General features: G+C 39.4%; 1 protein-coding gene across 5 annotated transcripts in view; it reads right to left on the bottom strand.

The window, feature by feature from the left end:
- Positions 1 to 694: 694 nt before the first annotated feature.
- Positions 695 to 27,924, bottom strand: part of KIAA1328 (KIAA1328 ortholog) — a 172,622-nt gene continuing 145,392 nt past the window's right edge. For 3 of the 5 annotated variants that reach the window (XM_064402673.1, XM_064402672.1, XM_064402671.1), the window contains one exon: positions 695 to 3,959. In XM_064402673.1, the coding sequence (XP_064258743.1) occupies positions 3,743 to 3,959 (217 nt within the window). In that variant the 3' untranslated portion in view covers positions 695 to 3,742. Of the gene's footprint in view, positions 3,960 to 13,301; positions 13,369 to 17,313; positions 17,351 to 27,924 lie in introns of those variants that run through there. The other 2 variants (XM_064402674.1, XM_064402675.1) reach the window with 2 other exon arrangements.

The following is a 27,924-nucleotide window of genomic DNA, read 5'->3' on the forward strand; positions in this document are numbered from 1 at the left end:
TTGGGTTATACCTGGGTGCTGCACAGTTGCTTTCCATGTGCTCTGGCCTCCCTGTTCAGCTCCTCTAAAGGGGAGGTGCTAAAGTTAGGTCAAGGTAATTTCCTTCTTTCCCTCATTTTCCAAGCATGCCTTGGACAGTAGCTCTTTAAATGCAGCAACATGATTTGAAAAAGGGTGTGGAGTCATAAGGGTCTTATGGGAACCAGTGTTTGAAAACATTTCTCACTTTAAGATACAAGCACACAACTGTCCTTCACCGGCTTATTCTAGTTTAACAACTCATCCCTGCCCTCTGGTTCACTCCCACTTTATCTCCACCTTTGGTACAGTGATCTGCCTTGCATCTTTGTCCTATCTTGCCTTCACCTCCATCCTTTCTTCCTTATTCTTTAACTCATTTTTTTTTGTCCCAAAACATAGTGCTGGCTCTTCAGTTCTCTTCTCCTTGAATTCTGAGACCTCTCTCTTACTTCATGCTCCAAAGGAGGCCATGGTCCTTCTCACAGTAAGATCCATGTCCTGGAGAGGAAGAGAAGGCTTAAAACAAATTCTTCATGTATCTTAGCAAACTGGAGACTCACAACATAATATGATGTGATGCTGTGGGAAGCAGAACACATTGTCAATGGCAGTATTGACAGCTGAGCTGGACAAAAATCAGAAGATAAGCCAAATAAAAGTCTGGAAGAATAAATTAAACCCCCAGATAATTTATTAGATTAAGACCTCACATACATATATAAATACTTGCTCGAGATGGGATTCAACAGCAAGACTGGAAAGGCTAGAAATGAAAAGGGTGTGATTATTACAGGTCTGTGAGGTGCAAGGTGCACAAAAGCAATAACTACACAAACAGCCAGCAAGTGTGTGTGCACAAACCACGTGAGAAGGACACAAACTGAAGGCGTGGGTAGGAGCCTTAGCAGCAGTCATGTTACTCCACAACATGGAAAACACAGCCTGATGGGTAGCTGAAGGATAGTCACTGGGAACACTTTGGACAAACAGTCTATGCTGGACCAACATCCCAGCAGCAGCTCCCAATATAGAAGCTCAAGCTTAAAAGGACACTGTCACGTCATTGCTTTTTCTAGTTTAATTTTTGCATTTCCTCTACTATTTTAGCAGATGGAAAACAATTCCCCTCCCAGTACCAGCTACTGATTTTGTCCTTTCCTATTTGACAATCATTGATTTTTTTTTCTAAGGCTATAAATGTTTTAATAACTTCAACTTTGTAGTGCCTCATGGCAAAATATCTTTGCTTGCACTGACTGCTAAACACTATTCCTAATGTACTGCTGATAACTAGAGCAAGAGCCAGCATTATAAAAAATTACTTTCCACAGGGTCTATGAAATTAATAGCTTTTGTTTCATTTGTCCACATCTCATAGAGAGTTAAAGCATACAGCTCTTCACCCATCAGGCGTTTCAGCCATCTTTTACTAGAAAACTTTTAATTCACAAAAGTGTGCCCCCTGTATAGCCCCAGACAGCACCTTCAACATAGAGCCCCCAACCCTGACAATGTCCTTTTAAAAAGAGCTGCAAACAAAAAATATAGATTTAAGCCAAAAGTCACCTTCAGAATTAGAATTTTTTTAAGTGATCATAGGAAATCCCAAAGCAGTTGAATATTGGCACCCACAAAAGAATCAAATAACAGAATGCTCCCATGGAGTGTTCTCAACACAAAGGCATCTTTCAAGAAATATACATGTATTTTTTGCTGCTTTGAAAGGTCAGTTAGCATTTATCAGAAAAGGCAATTAAAGTTTCAGTCAAACTGGAAAAGAGACAAGATGCAATTGGACTGAAATCAGAGAACAGTTTCTCTACAAATGCCAACACTTAAAAAAACCCAAAACACCAACAAAGTTAAAAAAACACCATGAAACAAACCCAGCCTCTAAGATCTATGTGACGGTTATCCCCAAATTTCCTGCTGGTCCTTGTATATTTTTCTCTTCTTTCTCCTCCTTTTCCCTGCCCTCTTTAAGCAGCAGACTACTCAGCCAGCAGAGTAAGAAAACTTATGTTCCCAACTGCTCTACTTGAGCCAGGGTACTGAATACATCTTTGGGGCTCTTAACAGAAACCTGGGCCTTCACAGGCTCAGGGAGTAGAACAAGAGGGACATTCAACAGCAGATGGATATATTCCAGAAAACTGTAATACCTCACTAAAAGCAGGACAGACCATGCAGGGACTTTCCACAGCAGTAATTTTCTGATTCAGCAATGCTGCTTTCCTCCTTTAAACTCCTCCAAGCAGCTTTTAAAATTCAGCTGGGATGCACAGAAAGGATATCACCTAATTTGTGATTAGGACTGGGCCTGAATGGAGCAGCCCAGAGTAACCTGAGGTTTTTCTTCCCCTTCACTCTCCTTTTGTTTCACTGATGGAGCACGGTGCTGCCAGGGGCTGCGGTGCTCTCGTCTGAGATCCACCTTGCAGATCATCACACATTGCACAGGAGCAGTGTGGGGAGGCAGGCAGGAGCCATACCCCAAGCATCAGTACAGCAACTCAACCCAGCCATTAAGATAAGCAGGGTTGCCTAAAGAGACTGTCTGAAAAGCAGTACTGGCCCATGAAGTGGTGTTTGCGAGCAAATGGCCTAGAACTTGCCCGTACTGGATCAATTCTACCTTTCCCTTGCTGCAATTTTACTGTGCAAAATGAGTATTTTAGACTCATATTTCTAGGAACACATGCCGGTGGCTACTGTTACAATAAAATATGAACACTGCATTGTGGAGAAAATGACCATTAATCCTGTAATGTGCAGTCATTTTTACCAATTCGGCACATTTCTTTAAATAACCAAGTACATGCAGTAGATGGAAATGCATTTAAATAAACTGAAATAGATACAGCATGAATAATTAAAGCTGGCAGGAAAGTGTGCATTGTGAGCTGCTAGTGGAAATAATTACTGATTTGTCTTATTTACAATGGAGCCTGGATGCAGGATCAAAATAGTGCAAGTTAGTGAAAATGTCTTAAGACTGCTCTTATACTAGCACTACTATGTATTTCATCTTGAAAAGTACATCAAATAGGTTTTGGATCTCTACGATGTCTGACTCTGTTCTGCTGTTTCAGGGTTACATTACCCAGCACATAAACTCTGTCAAATAGCACTGATTTAAAGAGGAATATAATTCAAACCTGTGCCTAGTATATCAACCTGCAACATCATCTATTAACATTATCAGACACTGTAGAGTTGAGCTCACAATATATCCCCTAAAAACTCAGTTGTTAAATATCAGAATGTTGAAGGAAAAAGTAGATCATAAAATCAGTGAAAAAGTACTAAAGTGCTTGTACCTTTATAATATGCCAGGTTTTAAACAGACTTGTTTAATTAGAAAATAATCTACTTTGAACATGCTGGTTGTTGAATGTTAGGCAGTTCTTGCAAACTGCTTTAGAGCCAAAAAATCAATAATGAAATATACTTCCGATATAAGGCTGGCAAAACTGTGACTTCAATGTATTAGAAAATGTTGTAGATTTTAAAAAATGCTATTGTAAATTGATTACTTGGCACATGAAAGGTTTAGGAAAAAAGTTAACACTTTCTGATTGGCGTATCCCAACAATATACTTGCATCATGATCACTAAATCCAAAATGAACCTGGATGCTAATTAGCTATGTTTTAGAAGAGGGAAAACAAGCAGCGATCACTCAAATAATTTCAGAGTAGGTGTAGACCAAGGAGTAGTGTCAAATGAAGAAGATCTCCTCGAGGAGCCGACTCTCCTCCAGCTCATCTGCTCTGCTCCTGGGGCTGCAGGGGGTCTGGCACCAAGAGGAGGACAGCCTGTGGCTCGCACAGCAGGGCGTGTGAGGTTTGTTCCTGTCACAAGGCTCCCGGCAGAGCTGTCCTGGAGCTGATATTGGGTTCATAGCCTCTACCAGGTCAAGAAGAGAGACTTGGTACCTACAGAAACACACCAAGAAAACAGAGCTCTGTTAAGATCACAGCACCATGCAGGAATTGAATCCAGTTTTCCTGCCTCCATAAATCAGACCAGACCTAGATTTGTTTGACAGGGGCCACCAGCACAGAACCGATTTTGCTGTATGGACTCCTGTCAGTAATGACAACACAGAGGTACTGAAAAAGAGGCAAGCAAAGCATGGGTGCTCAGGTTATTTCAGGCTGTTACATCAGCTTTTCCATTTTAGGTGTGTAATGTCTTAGTTGCACTCTGGAGACTGAACACAGACCTCAGAGAGATGACAGCCAAATAAGGCAGACCCATGTCGGTAATGGTAAAGTGACTTATACACATGCTGCACTCTTTTTTTTTTGTTGCCTTTTTTTTTTTTTTTTGTTTTGTTTTGTTTTTGTTTAAATAGACTCCTACACTTGATTTAGTTTCTCAGGGATTTGAAAACAGCAGGAGACTTTATTATTATTACCACAAACTACCTGTGCTTCCTGTAAATCTCTGTGTACTATATGGAGTCTGTCTGGTGGAAGCACTGAAGGAATAGAATCTAAGCAAGGCAATACAAAATCAACACTTGAGGCACCAAGAGAAAAGGCAAAGGTGCTAAGCATCACTCAGGCTGTCCTTTAAGTGCAAGTACAGAGATGGGGGAAGGTTGCAAGCCAATGAAATCTGGCAATGCTCACTGAATAATGGCATGTACTTGAGACAGGGACTTTCTATTAATATTCACAGGAGACAAGGCTTGATCTTAATACCAGCACAGGATTGATCATTACAATATATTTCTTCCTGTCCAATTTTAAATGTCTTAAACAATACCATTTCCAGTGCTTCCCTAGGGAGCCTGTTCTCCAGCAATCTCTCAGTGATAAGTAAGAGATATCACCTTAGAGTTCTACCCAAAAGTCCCTTTGTTCCATGCTGCTGTTAGCACCAACATGCCTGGTGTTCCCAACCCTAAAGTGATTCGCACATTCAAAGGCTTCCACGCACAAAACATTATTCACATTATTCACCCAAATGAAACTATCAGCACAGGTGATTGGATCCATACAGTATTTCTCTTTGTAAGCAAACAGAGTTCATCTACAGCATGAGGAAACACCTCAAGCTATTCTCTGCTTTGAGAAAAGCCTCTGTTTTACTTTTGTGACTGTAAAAACCTAGAAAGACTAAGAAACTAAGACAGCTGGGGGAGGTTTTTCAACTCAGATGGGATGAAAAATCCTTAAGAACAAACATCTACAGTAGTTTATGGATGTGAGAGATTTGCAGTGGTCCATGTAGCTCCTAAAGGCAGACCCCCACCTGTCCTGTCCAACAGCCTTGTGCAGCAGCAGCAGGTTAAAGGTTTTCCTACCCTGAACTAGCAACACCATGAAAAACACCCTTATCTCCACTAGTAAGTGCTACATCCCATCCATCATCAGAACACTGTCACAGAATCATTTAGACTGGAAAGGACCTCCAAGACCATCAAGTCCAGCCCTTGACTGGTCACTGCCCTGCCAACCAGACCAGAGCACTGGGTGCCACATGCAGTCATTTCCTGGAAGCCACCAGGGATGGTGACTCCAGTGCCTTCCCAGGGAGCTCATTCCAGTGCCTGACAGGACAAGTTCACCCATGACCAGGTAACTCATTATTTTGTCTGAGACACAGAACCACTTCCTCGGCTCAAAGGACTTAGCAGTGGCACTGATGGGTTAAAACCAATGTTAATGGTGACTACTGAAGTTATGCTATAAAAGCTGTTTCTTTCAATTTTTATTGTTACTTCCAATCTGATGGTCAGTGTAATTTCTAATACAGTCTGACTTGACATTACTGCCTCGCAGGGCTCTCTCCTGTTTTGACTACAGGTTGTTTTATTTTCCTGCAGATGTGTTAGCTTTAATCTCACTCACAATCAAAAAGCTAATTTGCAAATTTCTTTTCCACATTTTAAGCTTGTCTACATCTGTCTTTCTATGATCTAAGTAGCAAAAAATCATTGGTTCAAAATGAAAAAATACAACTTTTGTTTCAATTGGATCTTGTTCATGGCTAACCCTAAGCAAATGTGATGTCTTTTAGTTACCCTAACAAAAAAGTTCAGAAGGACGTTGCAGTTTTGGATAGCCAAACCAGATCATTTTAGAGAAATCTGTTGTTTGTACTAGCATTCAGAAAGTATGCTTTAAAAATTGAAACTCCTCAAAGATATCTCCAACATAAAATGGAATGAGCTGCACCAATAGCAAGAACTAGCACACAGATATATGAGATTTTTCACATGGAGAAAGTTTAAGACTAGACTCTATATAGATACACACATATGGTTTGAACCCCAAAGAAACCGAGTTAACACACACACTGCTTTCATTAGCCACACCTAAAACCTCTTTTTAGATTAATCTAGTCTAGCATACAAATGCTTATCTCCTCTGACGGCAGTGCTATCATAAAATTTCAATTTGTCCAGCAGCCACATGCAATCACAGATTAGGCAGGGGAAACCAAACCAGCCAGTGCATTTACAGAAAACGTGCAGGCCCTAGATTTCAGCAGTACCTTCGAGTTCATTTCTTCTGCAAGTTTATCTAAGTTTTACAGCATTTCTGCTATCAGGAAGGCTAAATGATTTGGCAGATTACAAGCGCAGCAAATAGCAAAGATTATGTAAAAGACCAGGTGTTGTAAATCAGTCTATTTGACACCGTAGTTATATATGCAATAAAGTGAATGAACTCCGCTAACAGAGAACTCTGCTAATCTGATAAAGAGAATGCTCCTTGCAGGTATTTAGTGTTTAATCCCAGGATAATGGTTTGCCCGGTTCGTCTAAGTAACATCAGACAGGATCTGGCTGGAGGCAACAGAGTACACCTAGAATGGTTTGAAACTTGCAAAGACAATTTTCTCACAATTTATTTGTATCCTAATATTTAAAAAGACACAGAATGCTTGAATCCAACTTTCTCTAAAACCAGGGTATGTATTGTTTGCATGGCTTGAATAAAAAAAGTAAAACCAGGCTGTATTATTATTATTGCAACACTTAATGGCTTCAGTGAATTCAAAGTTACAGGATCACGCACCCAAGAGTCAGAACATTTCAAACAGGAAAACTGATTTGGCAAACTTGGCTTGTGAATAGTGAATGCTCTTTTAAAGGAAACTAATGGCCAAGGGTCCCCTTGTATTGCTTGCTTCCAGAGGAGAAAAAAAATCCCAAACATTCAGCAGAAGTACCAGCATTGTATATTAAGCCACATACAGTAATTCCTCATGTATAGATGTTCAACCAAGCAACCAAATGTCCCATCAGTGCTGGTGCTTACACACATTCTCTTTGATAGGTTTTGCCCTCCCAAGAGAAGGAAAATGGCATGGGTAACTGTCCCTTTAAGGATGGTGATAATTCAGTCTGTCCTCACTTTTTTGGTACATCTGCTAGTGTGCTGGAAAGGCAGTGAGCAAGGGGAGTGTAACCCAGGTTCTTGTTAATGGATCACTTGGAGTGGATTAGAATGAAATGTCACATAGTCCAATGGGTTAAAATAGGCTCAGTGGGAATGCCCAGGTACCTCCCCTGAGTGGGGGGAAACTTTCATTCCTCTGGTGGAAGGCCCCAGAAATGAGTCTGGGGGCACTTAGGGAGTCTTTGATAATTTATGATCCATTCTCAGGGATTGCCTCTCATTTGAGCCAAAAATGCTTCATCAGAACTTCCCTGAGGGGGAAGGGGAGTTAGGTAAGGAAGTGCAATTAGCATAGGAAGAAGAACCATCTTGCAGGATCCAAGCTGTTATAGTTCACCTCTTCTGTCTCATGCAGACTAGCATATGTGCACCCAAAAACTCACCTCCTCCCTCGGGAGATGCAAACCTGGCCTCCGCAAAGCACCCTGGCACCTCCACAAATGGGCAAATGTTATGAGTCATTAATCATTAATAGTCCAGCCTCTCACAGCATCTCCGCAACAGACTGGAAAATAATCTCTTTTTTTGACACTTCTCCCATGTATACTTTTTCATCTAACTTTAATGAGCTTGAAAGTCTGCATGTTTCATCATGGGAGAAAAAAAATTGTAAGGTCTACAAGTTTGCATTAGAAGTCTAACTATTTAGACAGATAAAAGTTTGGTGAAAGCCTTCTAAGTCTTCTAAAGTCTCCAAAAAATTCATCAGGAGACAGAACACGAAGAGCTAGTGTAAAAGTAGAAGGAAGGCAGGGCCATAGGCAAGAGAACAGAGATGAGAGTAGGGAGACTAGACCACAGTAAGCTTTGAAACTCTTCTATCAATGAAGAACTTTCACCTTTGCTTCTATTGTAGAACATAAAACTCCAAATACAGCTCACAGAACAGCACAGAGATGCTCGTCTGGGAGGCTGGTACAACTGGGATCAAGCTGGTCCAGTTGGGTCAGAGCAAAATTGTGACCTGGGTAGCAAAATCCACCCTGGTCAGGCACTGCACCGTGCTGTGAAAGCATTCCCTTCATCTCCTCTGCATTACCAAAACAGGCTGCTAGAAATTTGTCTCCTCAGCCACTAAAACCCTTTTGCAAATTTTATTAGAAACTTTCAGCACTGGCTCTTAATTAAATAAGCATCTTGTAGAGTTTATAAACTCTTAATGTAAGAAGAGTTTTGGAGCCTATCACTAAGATAACAGGAAACATAAACCATTATGATTCAGAACAGATCATTAACCATTCACATTTTAAAAAGGAAAACAAAAATAAACACAAGATGGCACAGACCCAAATCCCTCTTTTCACAGTGTGTCTTTTTAGCTGCTCGAGCAGCAGGAATACAGCTCGCTGAACGCCTACAGGTGAATCTTACTTTGTCCCATGTTTCCAAACTGAATGGGAGGAAGGCTTCACATTTTTATGACAAACACACAAATATGGCTCATGCTCTGGGAATCACAGGATCACTTATGCCCAGAATGGTTGGTGAGAAATCACCTGAAACCACTTGGTATTCCTCCTGATAAAACCTACAGGGCAATCAGAGCTCAGACAGTCCCACAACATACAGTACCTAAAAAATGGTCAGATTATGCAAGAGTGATGCACAGAACACGTAACTGTGCAGGATATTAGAAAGAACAGTGCTCTTGAAGGCCTGCTTGCCTCAACTGGCTGAACAGTGATGTTTATTTATTTAGACATTTGGGATATGCGAATGGATTTTTAATGTTTGTCTATTTCCCACTGCTGGTAAAATATATTATATTTCTTACACACTGTCCAATTTTTAAACTACACTATTGTATTTTCATATCATACAGTGCCATTTAGCTATTAATTCCATTTGTTCCTTCCTGAAAAAAAACCAGCACAACTTCAACAAGTTTGATATTTGAAGGAGTGGGAATCTCCTTATGAGACAAAATAACTAAACTTATTAGAGTCATAAATGCTCTGGCAGTAAAATATATGTATATTTCTTTAAACAAGCAGTGTCAGATAATATTTGATCACTATATTTAGAGACATCTTTTCATTTACAGTCTCTGAAAATTTATTCTTCAACCATAAACACGAAGGAAACACAAGCAATGTCTCTTTGCAAGGTGATAGCATTTCAACAAAGCATACTGGCAATACAGTTTTGTAGCTGTATAGGCTTACTTTATTTAACTGTACCAGAGGAAATAAAAAGGTTTATTTTTATACTACTGCTTATATTTTCAACATAAAGTTCAAAGTGATTTACTAATGTTACATGAATTGCCTTTGAATTATGGTACAGTATTGTGCCTAAGTACAAAGCCTAACACTATTTTGTATTCATAAAACACCACCTGCCCCCGAGCACTTTACAAATGCTAAATACAGCTAAAACCACATTCAAGGGGTAGGGAACAGACCCATTTTACAGAAAATTAAACAGTTTATTGTTATGATAGAGCAAATATCAAATCACTGTTTGACTGGAACAAACAGGGCAAATAAAAGCAGAGAAAAAACAGATGCACATAAGAAGTGGCCTGAGCAGTCAAACTACCTGAAACATGAGGACACCACACTAGTGATACAACCTGGGGTTATATAGAAGAAACACCTAATCACCCACACCCAAGCTAACCCAAGCTCTACACGTGAAGGGAAGAACTCAACCCAAATTAGAGCCCTAAGTACTTCCTGCCATCTTTAGTCTGGCACCCACAATTACAGCATAATGGATGAGAAATTATCTCCATGGCTTGTGCTTCCAACATCCGTGTACAAACCCACTGTCCATAAGTTTCCCTGTTTTTTCAACCTGCAGTTTCCAACACATCCTGTGACAGCAAGCTCAGGAAGTTCACTGCTGTTGACAGACATACTTTTGTTTTCTGTTTTAATATCCTGCTAGTTTTGCCATAAGGACTGACTGCAGTTAAGTCTCTTTCAAGTGGTGAAATCTCTGATAAAAAAACAGCTGCACATTCAATTTATCCACCACCTTCACAATTTTGCAACCCTGATAATTTTCTCAAGTCTTTTCCTATCCAAAGTCATTGCTTTTTGGTCTCTCCTTAAACTGCTTCAACCTGCTGATCAAATGAATTTTTCTATGCACCTTTCCCAGCTCCCACTGCAACTTTCTTGAGAGGCAAAGATCAAACAGAATCAAAATATGGGTACAGCAAGACCTATGTATCCACAAGCTGTTGAGAAATTCCAGAAAGGTTTGAACTCCACAAATCCTAACCACATACTCTTGAGTTCAATATCATGGAGGCATGGTGTTGATGACTCTTCCCCAGATAAATTAGTTTTATTTGATTTGCCTTTTTGGAGTTGTCTGCTACTGACATATTATTGGACTACTGAAAGAACTTAATATTGAAACACATGAATTTATTAGGTCACCTAGGACATTTTGCTGTTCACTTCTCCCTTCAGATCACTGATGAAGAACCAGCCCAGTGAGTTCCTGGTGGATCCCTCTGCTAACTCTAAAAAATTAATATTAAGTCACTTTGCCTGCTATCATTTAGCCACCAATAAACCCCTAGAAGGAATTGTCCTCTAATCCCACAAAAACTTTATTTCTTCAGCAACCTTTGGTGCAGAACCTTGGCAAAAGCCTTTTGAAAATCCATAGGGCTGTGCTGATACCTCAGGTTCTTTCTTCCCCACTCCCTGCTCTGTGAGAAGAATCCAAGTCTTAAGCAGCAGGCTACTTGGCCCCAGGACCTGAGATGAATATGTCAATGAACATTAGAGGCTGGGTGAGTAGGAAATGAAAGCTGAGAAAGAGAAGCTGATTTTGCAGTCATTCCCTGAAAGGCCACACATCAGGATAAGGGAGCTTGTCTTTCATGTGTGAGCGGCACCTTCAGTGACCAAAACACACCCTGAGGGGATTTTCCGATGTACTGAATGTCAGGACACCAAAACTGAAAGAAACCACAAGACAGTGAAGGACAATTCATGAGGCTGAAACATCAAGAGAATGAACAAGATTAAATTGAGAATTAGAGACAAAGGGACTGTGACAGCCTGAGATTCCCATTTTACTTTCAAACAGGCTGGAACTCAGAGCAGATACTTCACTGCTGGGATACAGGAGGAGGCAAAATTAACAATATTATATATGTATTTAAAACAAATCCAGGTGGAGACATACTTCTCACCTGCAACAGGTCTTTATCTTCCAAAAGCATTGCAGAGTTTCTTAGTTCTTAAAGAAAAAGACCAGACTGCAGAATATTTCAAAGCAATTAAAAAAAGATCTGAGCCTTTTATTTAAAATATATCATACAATGTAAAACAGAATATATTTATACAGTGTCCTCAGCAAGAGCCTCCTGGAGTGCTGTAAAACCCACACCCACGTAATAGAGAGCTTACACTATCAGAGACTTTTAGAGAGCTCTCCGAGGCAGTATTCACAGAATCATAACCTAGAGAAGGAAAAGACTTATTAGACCATCCAGCCCTTTCCCTGCTGACAGAACTGCTCCCTACAGTGTGCTTCCTCACATTTGTTGCTAACAATCAGCCTCTCTCTGCTCTCCTTGGGAAGCCATTCCACAGCCAAATATATCTCATGCTATCATTACCATTATTACTTATTTATGGGCCACGGTATAACCTAAAGGGCCTTGATCAGGATCAGGGGGACCAACTCTAGTACCACTTGTAAGAGCACTCCTCTCTCCAAAAGAGCACACAGTCAAAAGAGGTAAGCCAAAGCCCAGTGGGAAACATATAACATACCATTAAGGAGAACAGCATAGCATGGGAAGTGTCACAAATGTCCCATGAATTTTTGCTTCAGAGTTTGGTGGGAGGGGAAGGGATGTGCTACGAATAAGAACATCTTTCTGATAGTCACCTAAACAAAGAGGGTTTTCTTCCTCCAAACTTCACCCTATTAGTTATGGGTAAAGATCAGGCATGATCTGAAAATGAAGACTGATGAATCAATTGTCTTTTTTTGATGCAAATACACCATAAGTATTTAAACAATGCTACATTTTTTCTGCTCTAGTCTCAGTCAACATTTATCTGAGCCACACGTATTTAAACATTCTCTCATAAATCAATACCTCCAGCATTGCAACAGATTTTGCCACTCTCTTCCCGTCTTTGACAATTTTTTATCCAGTAAGCAATCACCCAGAAATAAGCACCATATCCCCTAGAGGGGCTGAACAGAAACAGAGAGATCAGCTCCCTCCAGCACTCACGCAATGCTTGTGTGTGCACATTCAGCCCTGCTGCTGCTGCTTCCTTGCCCCACAGGTCCCTCCCTTACCTGTAGGTCTTGCAGAGCAGTGAATTCAATGCCTCATTTTCTGGGGTTACTAACAATTATCACCAAATCGTGGGGAAAGCAGCAGCGGAGATAACAGCCCTTGCACAGGAGAATTTGGACAGAAGCAGCAGAATTGAATAATATGTCTGCTAACCGAAATGTGCTGTGCTTGGCAGTTCTGGGAAGATGAAAAGAGCCTCCCTCCCCAACATGGTACACAAGAGCCAAAGAGGACTTGAAAGAAGCTGAGATCTCTGGTTTGCCCCTGGCCGTTTGCATACCCATCAGTGCCAGTGCTCTAAAGGATACCAGATCCAGCAACAGCATCTGAAACAAACTTGAGCCCTAAGGCAGGGCTGATAAAGAGATTTTTCCCCCCAGTTTTCTTCCCGGCTTCACCTATGGTAGCATCCAAGTAGCTGTCATTACTGAAACAAGAGTTACTGCTGCTCTCATTCCTCCTTGCCACACAAGCAGGACATTTTCACTTACCTGCTCCTCAGAGACCAACAGCTGCTTTCCTTACCTTTCCACATTCCCATCTCAATGCTCCCAACCCAGTTATCCTACCTCTTTGCTGCTGGTAACTCAGCCTTTGTTTTTCCCCATTGGACTCAGACCCTGCTGCCCTGTTGCCAACCTGACAAATACAATCCAAAGTGGTGCTTCATTATTTTTGTCTCCGTGTGTTTTTAGTAGTTAAATAATAACTAACTAACTAACTAACTAAAAACCAAGAATAAGAAACACGGCAGATAATTTCTTTCAAGGTATGGCTGCAGGTTGCAGCTCAACTGGCATAACTGAGGTTGTAATAATTCTGGAAGAGGGAGGGTGAACGACAACATGAGTCCTGGGAAGTAAAGAAACCTTTTAAATCAGATCTTCCAGTGACAGAAGAATAATTTAGAATGAAGTTTTTTGTACAAAAGAGAGAAATTACAGAACCAGGTAACTACCAGAGAGTTTAACAACCACCTTCTGCCATCATTCTGTTTGTATTGTCCTTCTCTCCCCTCCCACACAGCCATTTCTGTGTCATCAAGTCTGAAAGCTCTTCAGATCAGAAAATGAACCTTGGTGTATGTACAGCACCTGGGGCCCTAATTCTGCTGTGATGTTACATAACAACTTTGCACTTCAGAGCACACTTAGCTTTTATTCCTTTTAAGCACTCTATCATCACAGCACATCTTCAGCAAGATCTTCACCCTTTATTGTTCTGGGCCAAAACTAAACTGTCATCATCTTTTCTGCCATACTTCATCCCCCTACATCTCCTGCCTTAACAGCCTTTCTTTTCAATTTTTTACTCTCACAAGTTTGTCCCCAAGCATCCTTCCCCTCAAAGCAAACTCTAATTCAATGAATCATCTTCAAAATTGTGCCTTTTCTTCTCTAATGTACTAAAGCCTCTGACAAAGGGTTGCATATATAAGTCATGGTACAGTCCTGCACCTCCTCTCTACAAGTCTCAGTGCTGCTCCTAAGTTTTGATTTCTTTTCCACTTTTCATCTCTTCTTCCTAGCACACTTTCAGCAAACCTGGGACTACCTCACCCTACAACTTTGTGTGTATTAAAAAACTACAAAACAATTTTAAGGGGCATGGCTTAGGGGAAAAAGAACCCCACACATACAGCTTGCTAAGTCTATCACCATTTCCATGGATTAGCAGCCTGTCTTTTTCGCAAGCTCAGTCCAAATTCCCAGCCTGCCAGATAATAAATCAACTTTTTGCTTCAGTTGTACAGTCATTGGGAATCTGCATAGTTTTAGGTCAAGCATTTATACCCTTTTTATGATTCCAAAGTTTCTTACCTTGTCATTTAGTTACTGAACTGTGAGCTTTCATTGACTTTCTAACCATTGTGGCAAGAACTGTGAGTAGCTGTGCAAGATTTAAAACCTCACTGAGCAGAGGAGCAAAATCAGACTGCAGTAATTTTTAGTATATATTGGGGTGGAACTGTGACCCTATGGAAGCCAAGGGAAGTTCTGCCACCATTTCACTGGGGTTAGCTTTCTTCCCTGTCATTTCTTGTGCTGGGGTGACTAAGTATTGCAAGCTCTCTATTTTATACTTTGGAAAGAAGATGGCTCAGAATGCTTGGAAATAGTTTATTTTACCATTCTATTTTCCTTTTTATCCCCCCCATTCTGGTTAAATATTTTACATACAGTCAATTGCTGTACCTAAACAGCAATTCTTCTTGTGGTTCTGCATGATCCTTCCTCTCCCGCTTGTCAGCTTAATTTCTTCTGCTGTGGCATGGAGTGTGTAATAGCAAATCTTGCACTCAAATTCTTCTGTTCTTAATTATCTCTGCCCTGTCAGCTATATCAGTGAAAACAAGTTGGCATTAGACAATTCAGACACAAGTAAACATCAAGTTGTGATAATATAGAGTCCTGCATTACTGTCATTATGGAAAAAGCTGTTTCAGGGAGGCTTAAAAAATTAAATAAACCCAGCACTTCTAAATGGCTAAAAACCTAAGGATATCTAAATTATTCTTCAATATCTTAATCATCTGGGAGAATCGTGATCTTATATAATGGCCATTTTAAATGAAAGGTTTGCTGCTCTACAAGGTTACCACTTCATTTCTAATTGTGAATTAAAGTATAATTTAGGGTGGCTGTATGCCAACTTGACTAGAAAAATTTAGACAGTAACTCTGGTTGAAAGAAGGGGAGAAAAAGCAGTTAGATTTCTTTAAGTAATAGAAAATCACTCACCAAGCTGTACTTTAAAACAAAACACTAGAGCTTTAACTCAACAAACTGACTTGAATTAAACCACAGAAAAAAGTGCTTGCACTGTAAATCTTACAGGGCAGAAGTGATGGTAGGTTATCATTTTGTTTATTAGCATGCACTTTGGAGAGTTCAGGGCAAGTACGGATATGCATTCATTCCATTTTATGCTGCACATTACTGAAAACACATTCCTCATAAATAATTCATAAATGCATTGTCTGAAATTTCAGATTCCAAAAATACAACACCGTTTTCAACTTTATGGTTGCTTGGTCTTCAAAACAGAAACAGACAATTGGATGGACGGACTTCACAAACCCGATAAGAACCCATCAGTCCGAATTACACTCCAGAGGTAAATGCAAATATCTCCCAGCCTCTGATCCCTGGAAGCAAGACCATGATGATAGACACTGCTTGTGCTAGCAGCCCCTCAGTAGGGAACAGGCAGAAAAAGAGAAAGAGCAGAAGTAACCACATAGTGAAGTGTGGTGGGGAGCTAGTAAGTTGAAATTGGGTAGAAACCCAAACAAATTTAAATTTAAGGTATATTAACAGTCAAAATACAAAGACTGAATATAGCTTGTCTTGCAAAAGCCCATGCTTCAGACCACACTGCACTAGAAACGAGCTCTGCTTTTTGTTCTCAGCTTTTAACTAGTATCACTTTGTTTATGACATAGTAACTCCCATCATCTTTATGTTAGCTATGCTAGCATGAGTGAGGTGAATAGGTTCTTGCACTTCATCTGAAGTGTAATTCCTGCAGGGAGCAGAGTGACCACAACATACAAAAGAAACTGAAGTATGCTTCATAGGCTGAAGTGCTTAGGGTTTATATACACAGTGATTTCTGTATCTTGCTGACATTATATATGTAGCTTATACTCAGTTGGTTTTTTATCTTCATACCGTGCTCAGAAGCCTGACATCAGATAGCAACTGCTTTTCAGCCAGATTTGCATTCACTTGCACTGTTCAGCTCACCTCCCAGTGACAGGCACACACAGTTTTGGGTACCTTATTTAGAGAAACATTTGGTGCTCAGCTCCTAACAGAACAACAGCCCATGATCTCCCTATGCACCAGCTCTTTATATGAACTAATTCCCTCCAATTTACCTGAGAACAAACATTGCAACTGAGCTCAAATACTTGGCATCCCAACACAGTGACTGCTTGGGTGCAGACCATATGTGAGAAAACAACGCTCTCATAAAAATTGTATTCCAGTACCCAACTGCTGTAAAACTTCTCACTCAGTGCTCCAGCATGGAAAGACTGGGACTATCTGTCACTCTGTTCCATTTCCAGGTGTGCTGAACTCTCTGGGGTAATATTTAAATCAGCTGAGATTTCATACATCAAAGATGAGGATACATAATTCAAGAGGAGTCACTGAGATAAAACAGTAGCTGTAAAAAATACGGTGTGTTGGTGGTGCCTGGTTTAGCATGTCAAAGAGGGGCCACTGCTGGCGAGGAGCCGCACGCCGTCGGCACCAGAACAGGTCGTGTGGCAGAGCAGGCACAGCCTCTGTCAGCTTCACAGGGACACAGCCACCGAGCAGGTCTGGCACTGTGCAAGTACCGGGTTGCAAGGCACCCTACAGAAAAAAACAGCAGTGAGGCACGGAGCACAAGGCACTCAGGCCCGGTGTCCCTTGGCTATAGTCATCACACGCTAACAACCTCTTTCAAAAACTTTACACAGGTGGTAGGTGTCCCACTGAGATAAATTACCTACTTTCAGCTGCTGAACAGATGGGCAGGGAAGTGAAATTTTAGTTTGTTCATTCCCAGCAGTAACTAGCAAAGATGATCTCGGCTGCTGCAGGATTACTTTTCGATAACCACACACCTGCGAACAGTCCATGATTCTGTTAGAAACTACATAAGGTCATTAATACACTACAAAATAAGGCAGGGCACTTAACAGCTCAAGAAACTGATGCTAAGTCTCTTATTCCCACATTCTTCAGAATATACTTTAGGCTGAGTGAGGCCAGAAAGTGTACAGAGAGAGACCTCAACAGGCAGGAGAAATGGGCTCACAAACATCTCACAACCTGCAACAGGAAATGCCTGGTCCCATGTCACATTCATATTTTCTGAAAAATCCCTTTGCCCAGGATGTTTCTCCTGGGAAGCTGAGAAGCCTCAGAGTAAAAGGAAAACAATATTATCTCATTTGCTTCTCCTGTGTTTTACTCCTTTGGAATGTGGTTGGAGATTGTTTATCCAACAAGTGGTTGTTTCATTGGTTTCATGTGAATTGTTTTGATGTATTGACCAACCAGTGCCAAGCTGTGCTGGGACTCTGGAGTCACGAGTTTTACTATTATCTTTTTAGCTCTCTGTAAGTATCCTTTCTGTATTCTCTAGTACATTATAGTTTAGTATTCTTCAATATAATATAGTATCATTAAATAATAAATTATCCTTCTGAGAACATGGAGTCAGATTCATCATTTCTTCCTGACACAGGGGCACCCTGCAAATACAACAGTCCTGTGCTTGGGGAGTAATAACCCCAGGCACCAGCACATGGCCGGTTTGTCTGGCTGAAGGGAAACTTTGCAGAAGGATCTGGATACTTGTTGTCCTGATACACAAAAAGCAGAACAGAACAGATCAGTTTGGCCTTTGCTGGCTTCCTGAACAGAAGCCAGCAAAGGCCAGAACTGCTGGAAGATCGAGTTGATCTTCCCCCTCAACTCAGCACCAGTGGGACACAGCTGTGCCCTGTGCTGGATTCTGCAGTATTAGAGACATGGAGTCAATGACAATGATTAAGGCTTTGATGTATCTGACACAAAAGTAAAATGTGAGAAAGCTAGGACTGTTCAACCTGGAGCAAATGCAGCTCACGGTGATCTCACCAATGGGTATAAATACTTGATAGGGCAAGGAAAGAAGCTGGAGCCAGGGTCATCTCTGGAGTGCCCAGTGAAAGGACAAGAGATAATGGGCAAAAATTGAAACACAGGAAATTCCATTCAAACGGAAGTAAAAGAGTTTTCTTGCTGGGTGGTTGAACATTGGTACAGACTGCCCAAAGAGGTTGTTCACCAACACAGACCAAAAGGGCAAAGACTGACTACCAAGGACTGGACGCTGACCTACCACCCATGCGTGCAGGCATCATACAAACAGGGAAGTTTAAAATACCAGTCAATGCCTGCAAACCAGGAATCTCCAGAAACAAATCAAAACATGAACCAAGGACTTCTGCCCAGAAAAGTCTGCAACTCATTAAAACCAGGATTATGGGAAACCTGATGATATATTCAAGGAGTGACAATTTATACTTCACCAAGTCACTTATAACTATTCACATGCAAGTATATCACAGTATAGCCCAAACTCTGTACATATTTTTTTTATTATTTTTTAATAAGATGGTCACAGCCATACTGTAAAAACCTTAACAAAAATAGTTTTAGTACCTTCCCTTTAAGCTTGCAAATATTTTCCTGGCAGAAGTCCTGAGCTAACTTTACAGCAAGATCTCTCAAAGGAAACAGAACTTTAAAAAAAAAAAGCCTCAAAAAATACACTACAAAATGAATGTGACCCAGGGACTTACCCTTCTATGCAACAACACGATCAGAGTGCACAGAGACAGTGAAGTCCACAGGGCGTGAAATTAAAATTTTCACACAGATACAATGAAGTAATGATACAATGTTACAACCTTGGCACAAAAATCTTCTGGTTTGAGTAAAGTCAATGTCATGTGATGTTACGGTTTGTGCACTGGTAGAAAGAGTCTGCTGCTAAAAAGTTCATAACAAAACAGAAGAGGCAAAAGCAAGAAAATTGTACAGCTAATTACAACAGACCTGTACATTCTAGTGATCCAGACATCCCTGAAGATGCTCATCACAATCGAATCAGGCTGTCAGTGCAGGCTGAGTTAAGAAAACACACTTATCTTTCATGTCTAGAAATCTAGATGCTGAGAGGCCATTAGGAGATAAGAAAAAGATTGGCAAGGAAGAGGGAGGGAGAAAACAACTCTCTTATGAGGTCAGTTTGTTCCCTACAAATGAGGTAGATATACAGGTTCAAAATTCCAAGCATATGGATAAGAACAGGGATGCACAGAGCAATTAACAGAGTCAAGCAGAAGCTGAGATGAGCAGCAGCTGGAGCACTGTTAAAGTCCTTCTAGGAATTGCTTCACCTGCTACAGTAAAAATAAAAGGCTGTGCTGGAAGAACACTGGCTCCTGAGCAAGGACAAGGTCATCAGAACAAGTGAGGAGCTTGAAAAATTCTGGGTAGCAGCAGGCACAGGGGCACAGACACTTTAGAAGACTGTGCCACATCACAGTGGTCACCGGCAAAGCAAGCAACCTTTGTGCTGCAGATACACCAACACAGTCCCACAGGGATTCACCAGATACTCTGCAGGGAGCAGGATGCTCTATTTCTAAGAGTATGGAAAAGTCTCTCACAAATCATAATGCTGCTTGTACATTAGGATGTTTCACAGAGACCCAACAGACTGACAGACATGGATGTATTTTATAAAATATATTTACAGGCCTGAATGCTGTGGGGAAAGAATCAGAATTCAGTAATACCGCTCATTTCAAACCACAATTTTGTGATCACAGGCACAGAAGTTAATGCATGCAAGAGCTATTGGCAATGTATTTCCAGTAACCCTTCTGGAAATATAACAGAGAAAATCAGTCTAACAGTGCAAAGGTCATTCCTTACCAGACAAGTTTCTCATCCTAGTGATCCAAGACGGTACACACAGAGAAACATACAGCCAAATGTGACTTAATAAAAACTTCAAGTCTTCAGCTTATTAATTTTTTTTTAATTTTTCTCATTTCATTCCAGTGATTTCATTAGGTTAGACTTCTTCATCTTTATTATAAAATAATCAGAACTGAAATGTTTCAATAAACCCAATTTCTGTTTTAAGTAGTAAAAGATGATTCAACGCAGATGAAGCAAAAACGGAAGTTAAAAGTACAATGGCATTAGAGGCTTTGAGAATATACTTTAAAAGATGTTAAATACATAAATTATATATTAGTACTGTAGAATGTCTTTGATTGTTTTTTACATTAAAAAAAGAACTGTATGAACAATTTTTTTTCACAGCATAATAGAATAGTTTGGGTCAGAACAGACTTTTAAAGGTCATCCAGTCCAATCCCTTGTAGTAGGCAGGGATATCTTAAACTAGCTAATTTTCACCGTGTTCTCCAGCAGTATGGAACAAAGCAAAATACTTCAAAACTTACAGGTGGGAAGAAACAAAGGTGAAAAACAACACTTAAGTCACCACCATTAAAACAGAGAGTACTAACTTAGTACAGGTCAGAAACAGAGATATAATATAATTCTCAGTAAAAGTTTTAGATTTCAATCATATTTCCAAATTATTTCCCTTCCAACACACTCAAACTAAAAGAAATCATTTGTTTTTTCCCCCCTCAGAGGGCCACAAACTAAGTACCACCCCAAAAACAACACAAAACAGGTAAAAATTAACTAACATGGTCCCAAGCTACTGGGGAGCTAGAAACACGTTGCATGGAGAAATTTAAATATTAAATATAATCAGTATCTCCAATTAAATAAATGGTGAGAAAAAAATCCAGCAAGATACTTCTTGATTATCTAAATGTTGAAGAGATAGCTTCAGTGCTCTAGTCACAGCCCATCACAAAGCCAAACTTAACAATGACCAATAGCATGTGTTTTTGAAAAGGAAATGTGGCCTAGGAAGAGAAAAAAGTCACACCTGCAGTAGAAACTGGTGCACTCAGCATGAACAAATATCTGTAAACAGAGACTATAACATCACTCTCTGTTTCCTTCAACTCTGTATCAGAAAGCTAAAAGCATGTTACCTGTTTCAGGGTTCCCCAAAGTAAAGCCGACAAAATAAAAACACGTTCAGTTCAGCAGCTCAAATTTCAACATTCTTTACACTGAAACACCACCATTACTTTCCCTAAACAAATGTGGAAGATACCTTGGCTCTTTCATTACGCCACCTAAGAAAAATCAGAGCCCAAATCTTCTGTTATGATGTCCTACTGAACTCATGACAGATATGCAACATGGTAAGATTGAGACACAAGCCCAGATATTGGGTTTTTCCCAATCAGAAATGTCTCAACAAGAATTATAAGAGATGATAGTTATTTAAAAATAGATAATGATTTTAAAATTATTATTATAATACATATATTAAGAATTACTTTTAAAAGCTTTATGAATTAGAAGAAATGACAATAACAATCTTATGTGACATTTAGACACAAAATATGTGACATTTAGAAACACAATAATGATAAAAGGTCAGGATACAAGCTCACTGCTGGTTTCTGTCTTCTTGTACATCATCTGAATTTCCCATCTCACAATTCTGTCTGATGCCCACCAGTTTTTCCAGTAGACAGGACAATAAAGAAGAGACAAAATGTTCTCTACTCATTTTCTCCAGGTCACTTTTAATTTTATAAAATTCTGATAGTATCCTAAACTTAGCCACCTCTTTTCCAAGCTGAAGAGTCCTAGGTGTACTGTTCATTCCATAAAACCTCTCCCACATCTGGAAGCAATCCATTGCACTACCCAGATGTGAAAACCAACACACAGTAACCACTATTGAGCAAAAATTTGCTACAGCAGTCTTTCACTTCAGAAGTGGAAACAATAGAAAAATGAGAAAGCTTGTTAAAAATAATAGTCAAAGCAGGGCTCCAAAAATGGAGATTCAACCTATGGAGAAAGAATTCAGAGGGATGAAAAGAAACCTTAGCAGGTGAAGTGAAATAGTAAACTGTCATCCACTCCAGTCTAAATGAAGAAAATGGAACAAACTGCTAGCTCAAGGGAAGGAAAAAAAAATACCACAAACCCACAACAAAAAAAAAGCCACAAAATCAAACCCCATAAAGAATTCCAGCCAAAGACTAAGGGTTATTCTGCTGAAAGCATTAGGTTCAATAATAAACCCCAGTTTTAAGTATATAAAATATAGAAAGTTTAAGTTAAAGCTAGAAGGAAATGAATTTACAAAAGGAACAGGATGATAAAGCTACAGCAGAAAAACTCCATGAGATGAACATACATTCACTATATGGGAACTTATGAAGTTTCTGAAGCCACAGAGGAGATGGTGGAAGACCTGTTTGAAGCTGAAATGTCTTGCAACTAAATTACAGAACAAATCAATGTAAATGAACAATAACGAATTGCTGGGATGAGTTGGTACTCACTTAAACTTCTGAAGGAGTTCAGGTATGAAACAGCTGAACTATTAATTGTAGCTTGTAACTAACTAACTAAAACTGCTTCTATTCTGAGCAAGTGTAGAATTTTTTTAAAGTGATCTGGAAAGATGCAGAAATCTACAAATAAAGAGGTCTAACATTTAGAACAAGCAGATTGATAGAAATTATCTAAGGAATTAATAAACTTAACATATTGGCAGAGACTAAATATAAAGTCTTCATTCACTGGGGACCTCTACAAGATTAATAAGATTATTATGTACCCAAAAAAGAAAAACATAGTTTATATAGTCTATCTAGAGTTCCAAAAGTCCTCCAGCAAATCTATTACCAAAGACTTAAAAGCTGACATAAACTAAGAGAAAAATCCATTAATGTATATATAACTGGCTAAAACTCAGGAAATTAAGAGAAAACATTAAAACTGGTCTGCTATAAAATGGCCAGAGAGGTCACCAGTGGAGCTCACAGAAATTTGTGAGGGCCTGAACTCTTTAATGCATTCACAAGTGGCCTAGAGAAAGGACAAATAAGGAAGAGACATTTGCTGATAATACTACACTATTCACGGTAGCTCAAAGAAAAGCTAAATGAGCTTTATAGAGGCAGAAAACTATACTATCACAAAGGCTTAAAAAAGTATATTAAAAACTGGAAATGGGGCAAATCAGACACTATAAAACAAGAACTGGTTACTGTCCTTAAGTGACAGAGAGGCAGGAATGTATTTTTGAAGAAGGAAACTCATCAGCTGGAAATAACTATTGAATATCTGACAGAGCTGTGTCTGCCTGCTGAGACCATCCCCTGGTGCACAGCACACCTTATGGGGAGGGATGGGACAACAGCGGTGCCAGGCCCTGCTCAGACCAAAAATCATTGCAGTACCACAGTCCCTGAGTTCGAGTTACAGGGTGTCATCAGGTCACAACAGGACTCTCCAAAGCAGCCAATCTTCCATCAACCACGACTTTTATTGAAAATGTTACCACATCACAAGCTCATGTACTGCTGAAATAAATGCTGCATGCTCAAACCCAGGCACATACACACCCAGTCCCACAGTGGAGGGCTTTACATCTTTGAGGCCTAAGCCCTTCAATTCATAGTACAAGCATTAAAAGTATATTAATAATCAAGGGTACTGACCATGCAGCACACAGGTTAACCCTGCATTTGCCTCCAATCCATAATGAAAATACGAATGACAAACAACTTATTTTTAGTTCCACATAGTCAGCTAGAAGAGGGATAAGGTGTCACTGTGTGTTACTCCAGGCTTATTTTACAGCTCACAGGATAACAGGTATGGCTGAAAGGATATTTAGGTGGCTCTAAAAAAAAATAGTGAGGGTAACTAGCTCAGTTGTCTCAAGATGAGCAAGACAAATTCCACCCTAACTATACCATCATCACAGTTAAACATCATTACTGCATGGACCAGCCAAGCACGAAAATGTGTTAGGGCAAGATCCTGCCCTAAGGAGTTTACAGACTGAAAGGCCCAGGGAAAGTGAACGACAAAAGAAAACAGGAATTATTACTAAGCATAAGCAATATGGTGGAATGATGGCAGAGACATCTTTTGGGACAAAGGCTTCTTAAAGTAAGATGCAATTATCCTGCAAATATTATTGGTCAATTCCTCCCATCTCAAAAATAAAACAAATCTCAAAAAAACAAGAGGAAATGTCTCAGAAAGATGAGAAGAGAAATTACTACAGTACTAGGAACAGAACAGTTGCTTAGAGAACCATGAAGACAGGAAACAAGACTGATCTTACCTTGCAAAGCACTGTAGAAATTGCCATCACAGTAGTTCTAAAAAAGTTTTTAGAAGAACAAGACAGAACACTCAAGGTATCAGTGCAGGAAAAAGAGACACTAGTTTGGTTTTTTTTGACAAAGGAGTAGAGGAAAATACAGAGGAAACTCAAAATATTTTGAGGCTGTTTTCATTGCTGCGATTACAAATGCAAACAGGAACCACGTTCAATGAACCAACATTTGCTTAAGATGTGATGTGCTATTTGAGAACCTGCAAACGTGCACAGGAAAAAATTGTAAAAAATAGTACTTAAAATAACAATGAAAATGATGCAGAGAGTTAACTCAGTTTAATAACATGATTTGTACTCTATTTTCCTTTGCTTATTATTACTTTCAAACTACAGTCAAGTTATTGTCATACCACTGAATGATGGAAACCTTGCCAACTACTTCAAAACTGACACGTTTTCTGCTGCACTGAGCATTCCCAGAAGACATTTCCCCTCATTTTAATACAAAATCCTGTCAGATCCATGGGGCTGAAAAAAAAATGTGTAAAGGATATGAAGCTATAATAGACCTCCCCCAACTAGTCGAGTTTGGAATAAAAGACGATCAAAAAAGACTCAAAGATCCAGTGCTAGATTAATGCAAATATCTGCTTGTTTGCAAGTGTACTTTTTGATTAAACTGGCATACATCAAGTACAATTAGAAGGGTTATTTATAACTAAGAAATACATAATTCTGCATTTTAATGAGGGTGACAATTACAGCCAACAGTTGGTAATTAACATTAATCCTTTTGCACTGCAAATCAGGATTTCCCAATATGATTTTCATTGTCTGCAATGGACACACTGAAACTGTTATTGCAAAGCAGCTATTAGGTGGGCTGCCTTGACACAAATAGGTGTTCCTGTTACACACAGTAAAGAAAGAAACCAATGATGTGTTAAATTTGATAACCTCAGATGTAAATACAGAATGTCACTTCAAAATTTACTTGATGTCTACAACACAAAATACAATCAAGGCTTATCATTTTCATGGCCGAACCCAATTCCAAGTTTCCCAAGAGCCAGGCTTCACAGGTGAAATCTGATTTCAACACAAGCTTGAAATCTCCCATTGTTAAATTTGGTTTAGATTCCAGCCCTGGTTCACATCTGCATTTCCCCCCTGAGACTTCAAAGCTTTTAGTGGTTGTAACCGAACAGAGCAGATAAGGAGGAGCGTTTGCCCAGTCGGTATCAGTTTCCACAGCAGAACTCTGGAGCAACTACTAAAGACAGGAATAATCACTAGTGAAGCATTTGCAACAGTAGCAAAACTTTATTGCAAATTCTTTCCTTAAGCAGGTTATCAAAATAATTTTGGTTCACAAACCCACTGAATTTTAAATCTCAATCTTCCTAAATTGCTTTAACATATTTCTATTCCTTGAGTAAAAGTTTCTCTGAAAATAAGTTCCATGTCCATAGTAAATGCTGAACTTATTAAACACTTCTCTTTCTTATATCAGTAGTCTTCAAAGAGATTATGTAGATTTGCTATGTGTCTTTCCAAAAGAAGGTATTTCTGGTTTAGCCTCTCAGCTGTTGTCTTTTCAAAGAGAAGTAATAGCAAACTCTTTTCATACTGGTCTTTAATAGGAAAAGAGACCTAGCCCAAATCCTATTTGAGGCAAAGATCACAATGCAGCCAGTAAATGAAACCTCTAGAAGACTGCTGAGGTGTTCAACACCCGGGTCAGGCAACTGGAGAGGGATCAGTGTCAGGTACAAGTAAATGAGAAGGTAGAAAAGGAGAACTGTGAGCAGTAAGCCAAGAAACCTACAATGCACTTCTTACAAAGAGCTCTAAAACACACATTTATTTTGTAAGTATGAGATAGATGGGTTATTTCTACATATAGAGGTGCCCAACTAAAATCAAGATAAGTGATATTAATGTCCTATGGTCAGTATTATTGAACCTCGAAAGCAATAAAGTATGAGTCGATAAATATTACATTTGCAACATAGTTAACATTCTTCTACTGTCTCTGGCACTTATTACACATTGTAACCGCAAGTCTACAATACATTATTCATATTTGGGGTGTCACTGAGTGATGGATTGCTGTAAGAGAGGCTGTCCTTTAAATAAATCAACAAATAAAAATGCAAATGTTAACATTTTCAGCCACAACTTTTTCCATCTTGAATGGGGAATGAAAATTTCACATTATATCGACAGCCAGCAGAGAGAACAATTAACAACCTACACTGTGAATAAGAGAGATTAATTTGCCAATGTCTGGTTTTATCACTTGCATATGGAACTACATTGGACTTTTTGCACTGCTGGCTTTCTCAAGGAGTAGGCAAAACTTGTGTCTCCCACCACTTTCAGAAACTAACTCACCACCCTACTCCAAACACACTTTCAATCTCTTTAAATGTTCCTAAGTTAAATATGGAATGAAACTTTTCTGCTCCTTTTGAATCTTGAGTGGTGTCTGATTCTAAGGGTAAAAAGAACAATTCTATTTCTTTGGCAGTGTTTCCTCAGATTCTACAGTCTAAGGAACTTCAGAAATGGTCTTAAGTTGATATCCATATTTAAGCATCCAAAATGCAAAGATATTAAAATCAACTACTACATAAGTAAGACAAATGCTTGAATCTCATCACTGTCATATTTCCTAACACTCAGCACAACAGACCTACTTTAGACAATTCCAGTGCGCATTATTAAGTATACAATTCTGCACATTATATTTTACATCAGATATTAATTTGCTTAAAAGTCCCTGAGTACACATTCACCTGAGATGTGCTGGGCAATTGGGTAAATAGTTTTGTTTTTAAAATGTCCCTAAACACAAATTTACACAATACAATCTGTTTATAAGAACTCCAACAGGCCACTGTAGTCTAACAGATAATAATACAGCTCAAACACAGCATTCATATTGCAAGAACTTCTAAATCACTTCTTTTATTGGCTACAAGAAACTTCCCTCCAAGACAATGCATTCAGCAAGTATGAAAGCTTTGATCTGAAACTGCAACCAAAACCCACAGACTTAATGCTGAAATCCCTGACTATCACACAGTCCCTAATTTACCTAACTGTTCTTGAATTCGCTTTGACCAAAGTGAAAAACACTACAGGAGAATTATCTGTTTCCATGGTGAGCAGAACAAACTTTGCCTGTGTCTTTTTAAGTGCTTAATTTCTGCAGTGTTACAGGACTTACTGTGCCAAACTCAATGCTACGTGGGGAGAGCCTGACAATTGCAACAGGGCTGTAATCAAATTAAATGGTATTTCAGAATGTACAATTTATAACTTCCCTATTTTTTATTCCCCCAGAAATAGCTGAATACTTTAATTTATTGCAGT

Source organism: Passer domesticus, chromosome Z, assembly GCF_036417665.1.
Source record: "Passer domesticus isolate bPasDom1 chromosome Z, bPasDom1.hap1, whole genome shotgun sequence".
NCBI lineage: Eukaryota > Metazoa > Chordata > Aves > Passeriformes > Passeridae > Passer > Passer domesticus.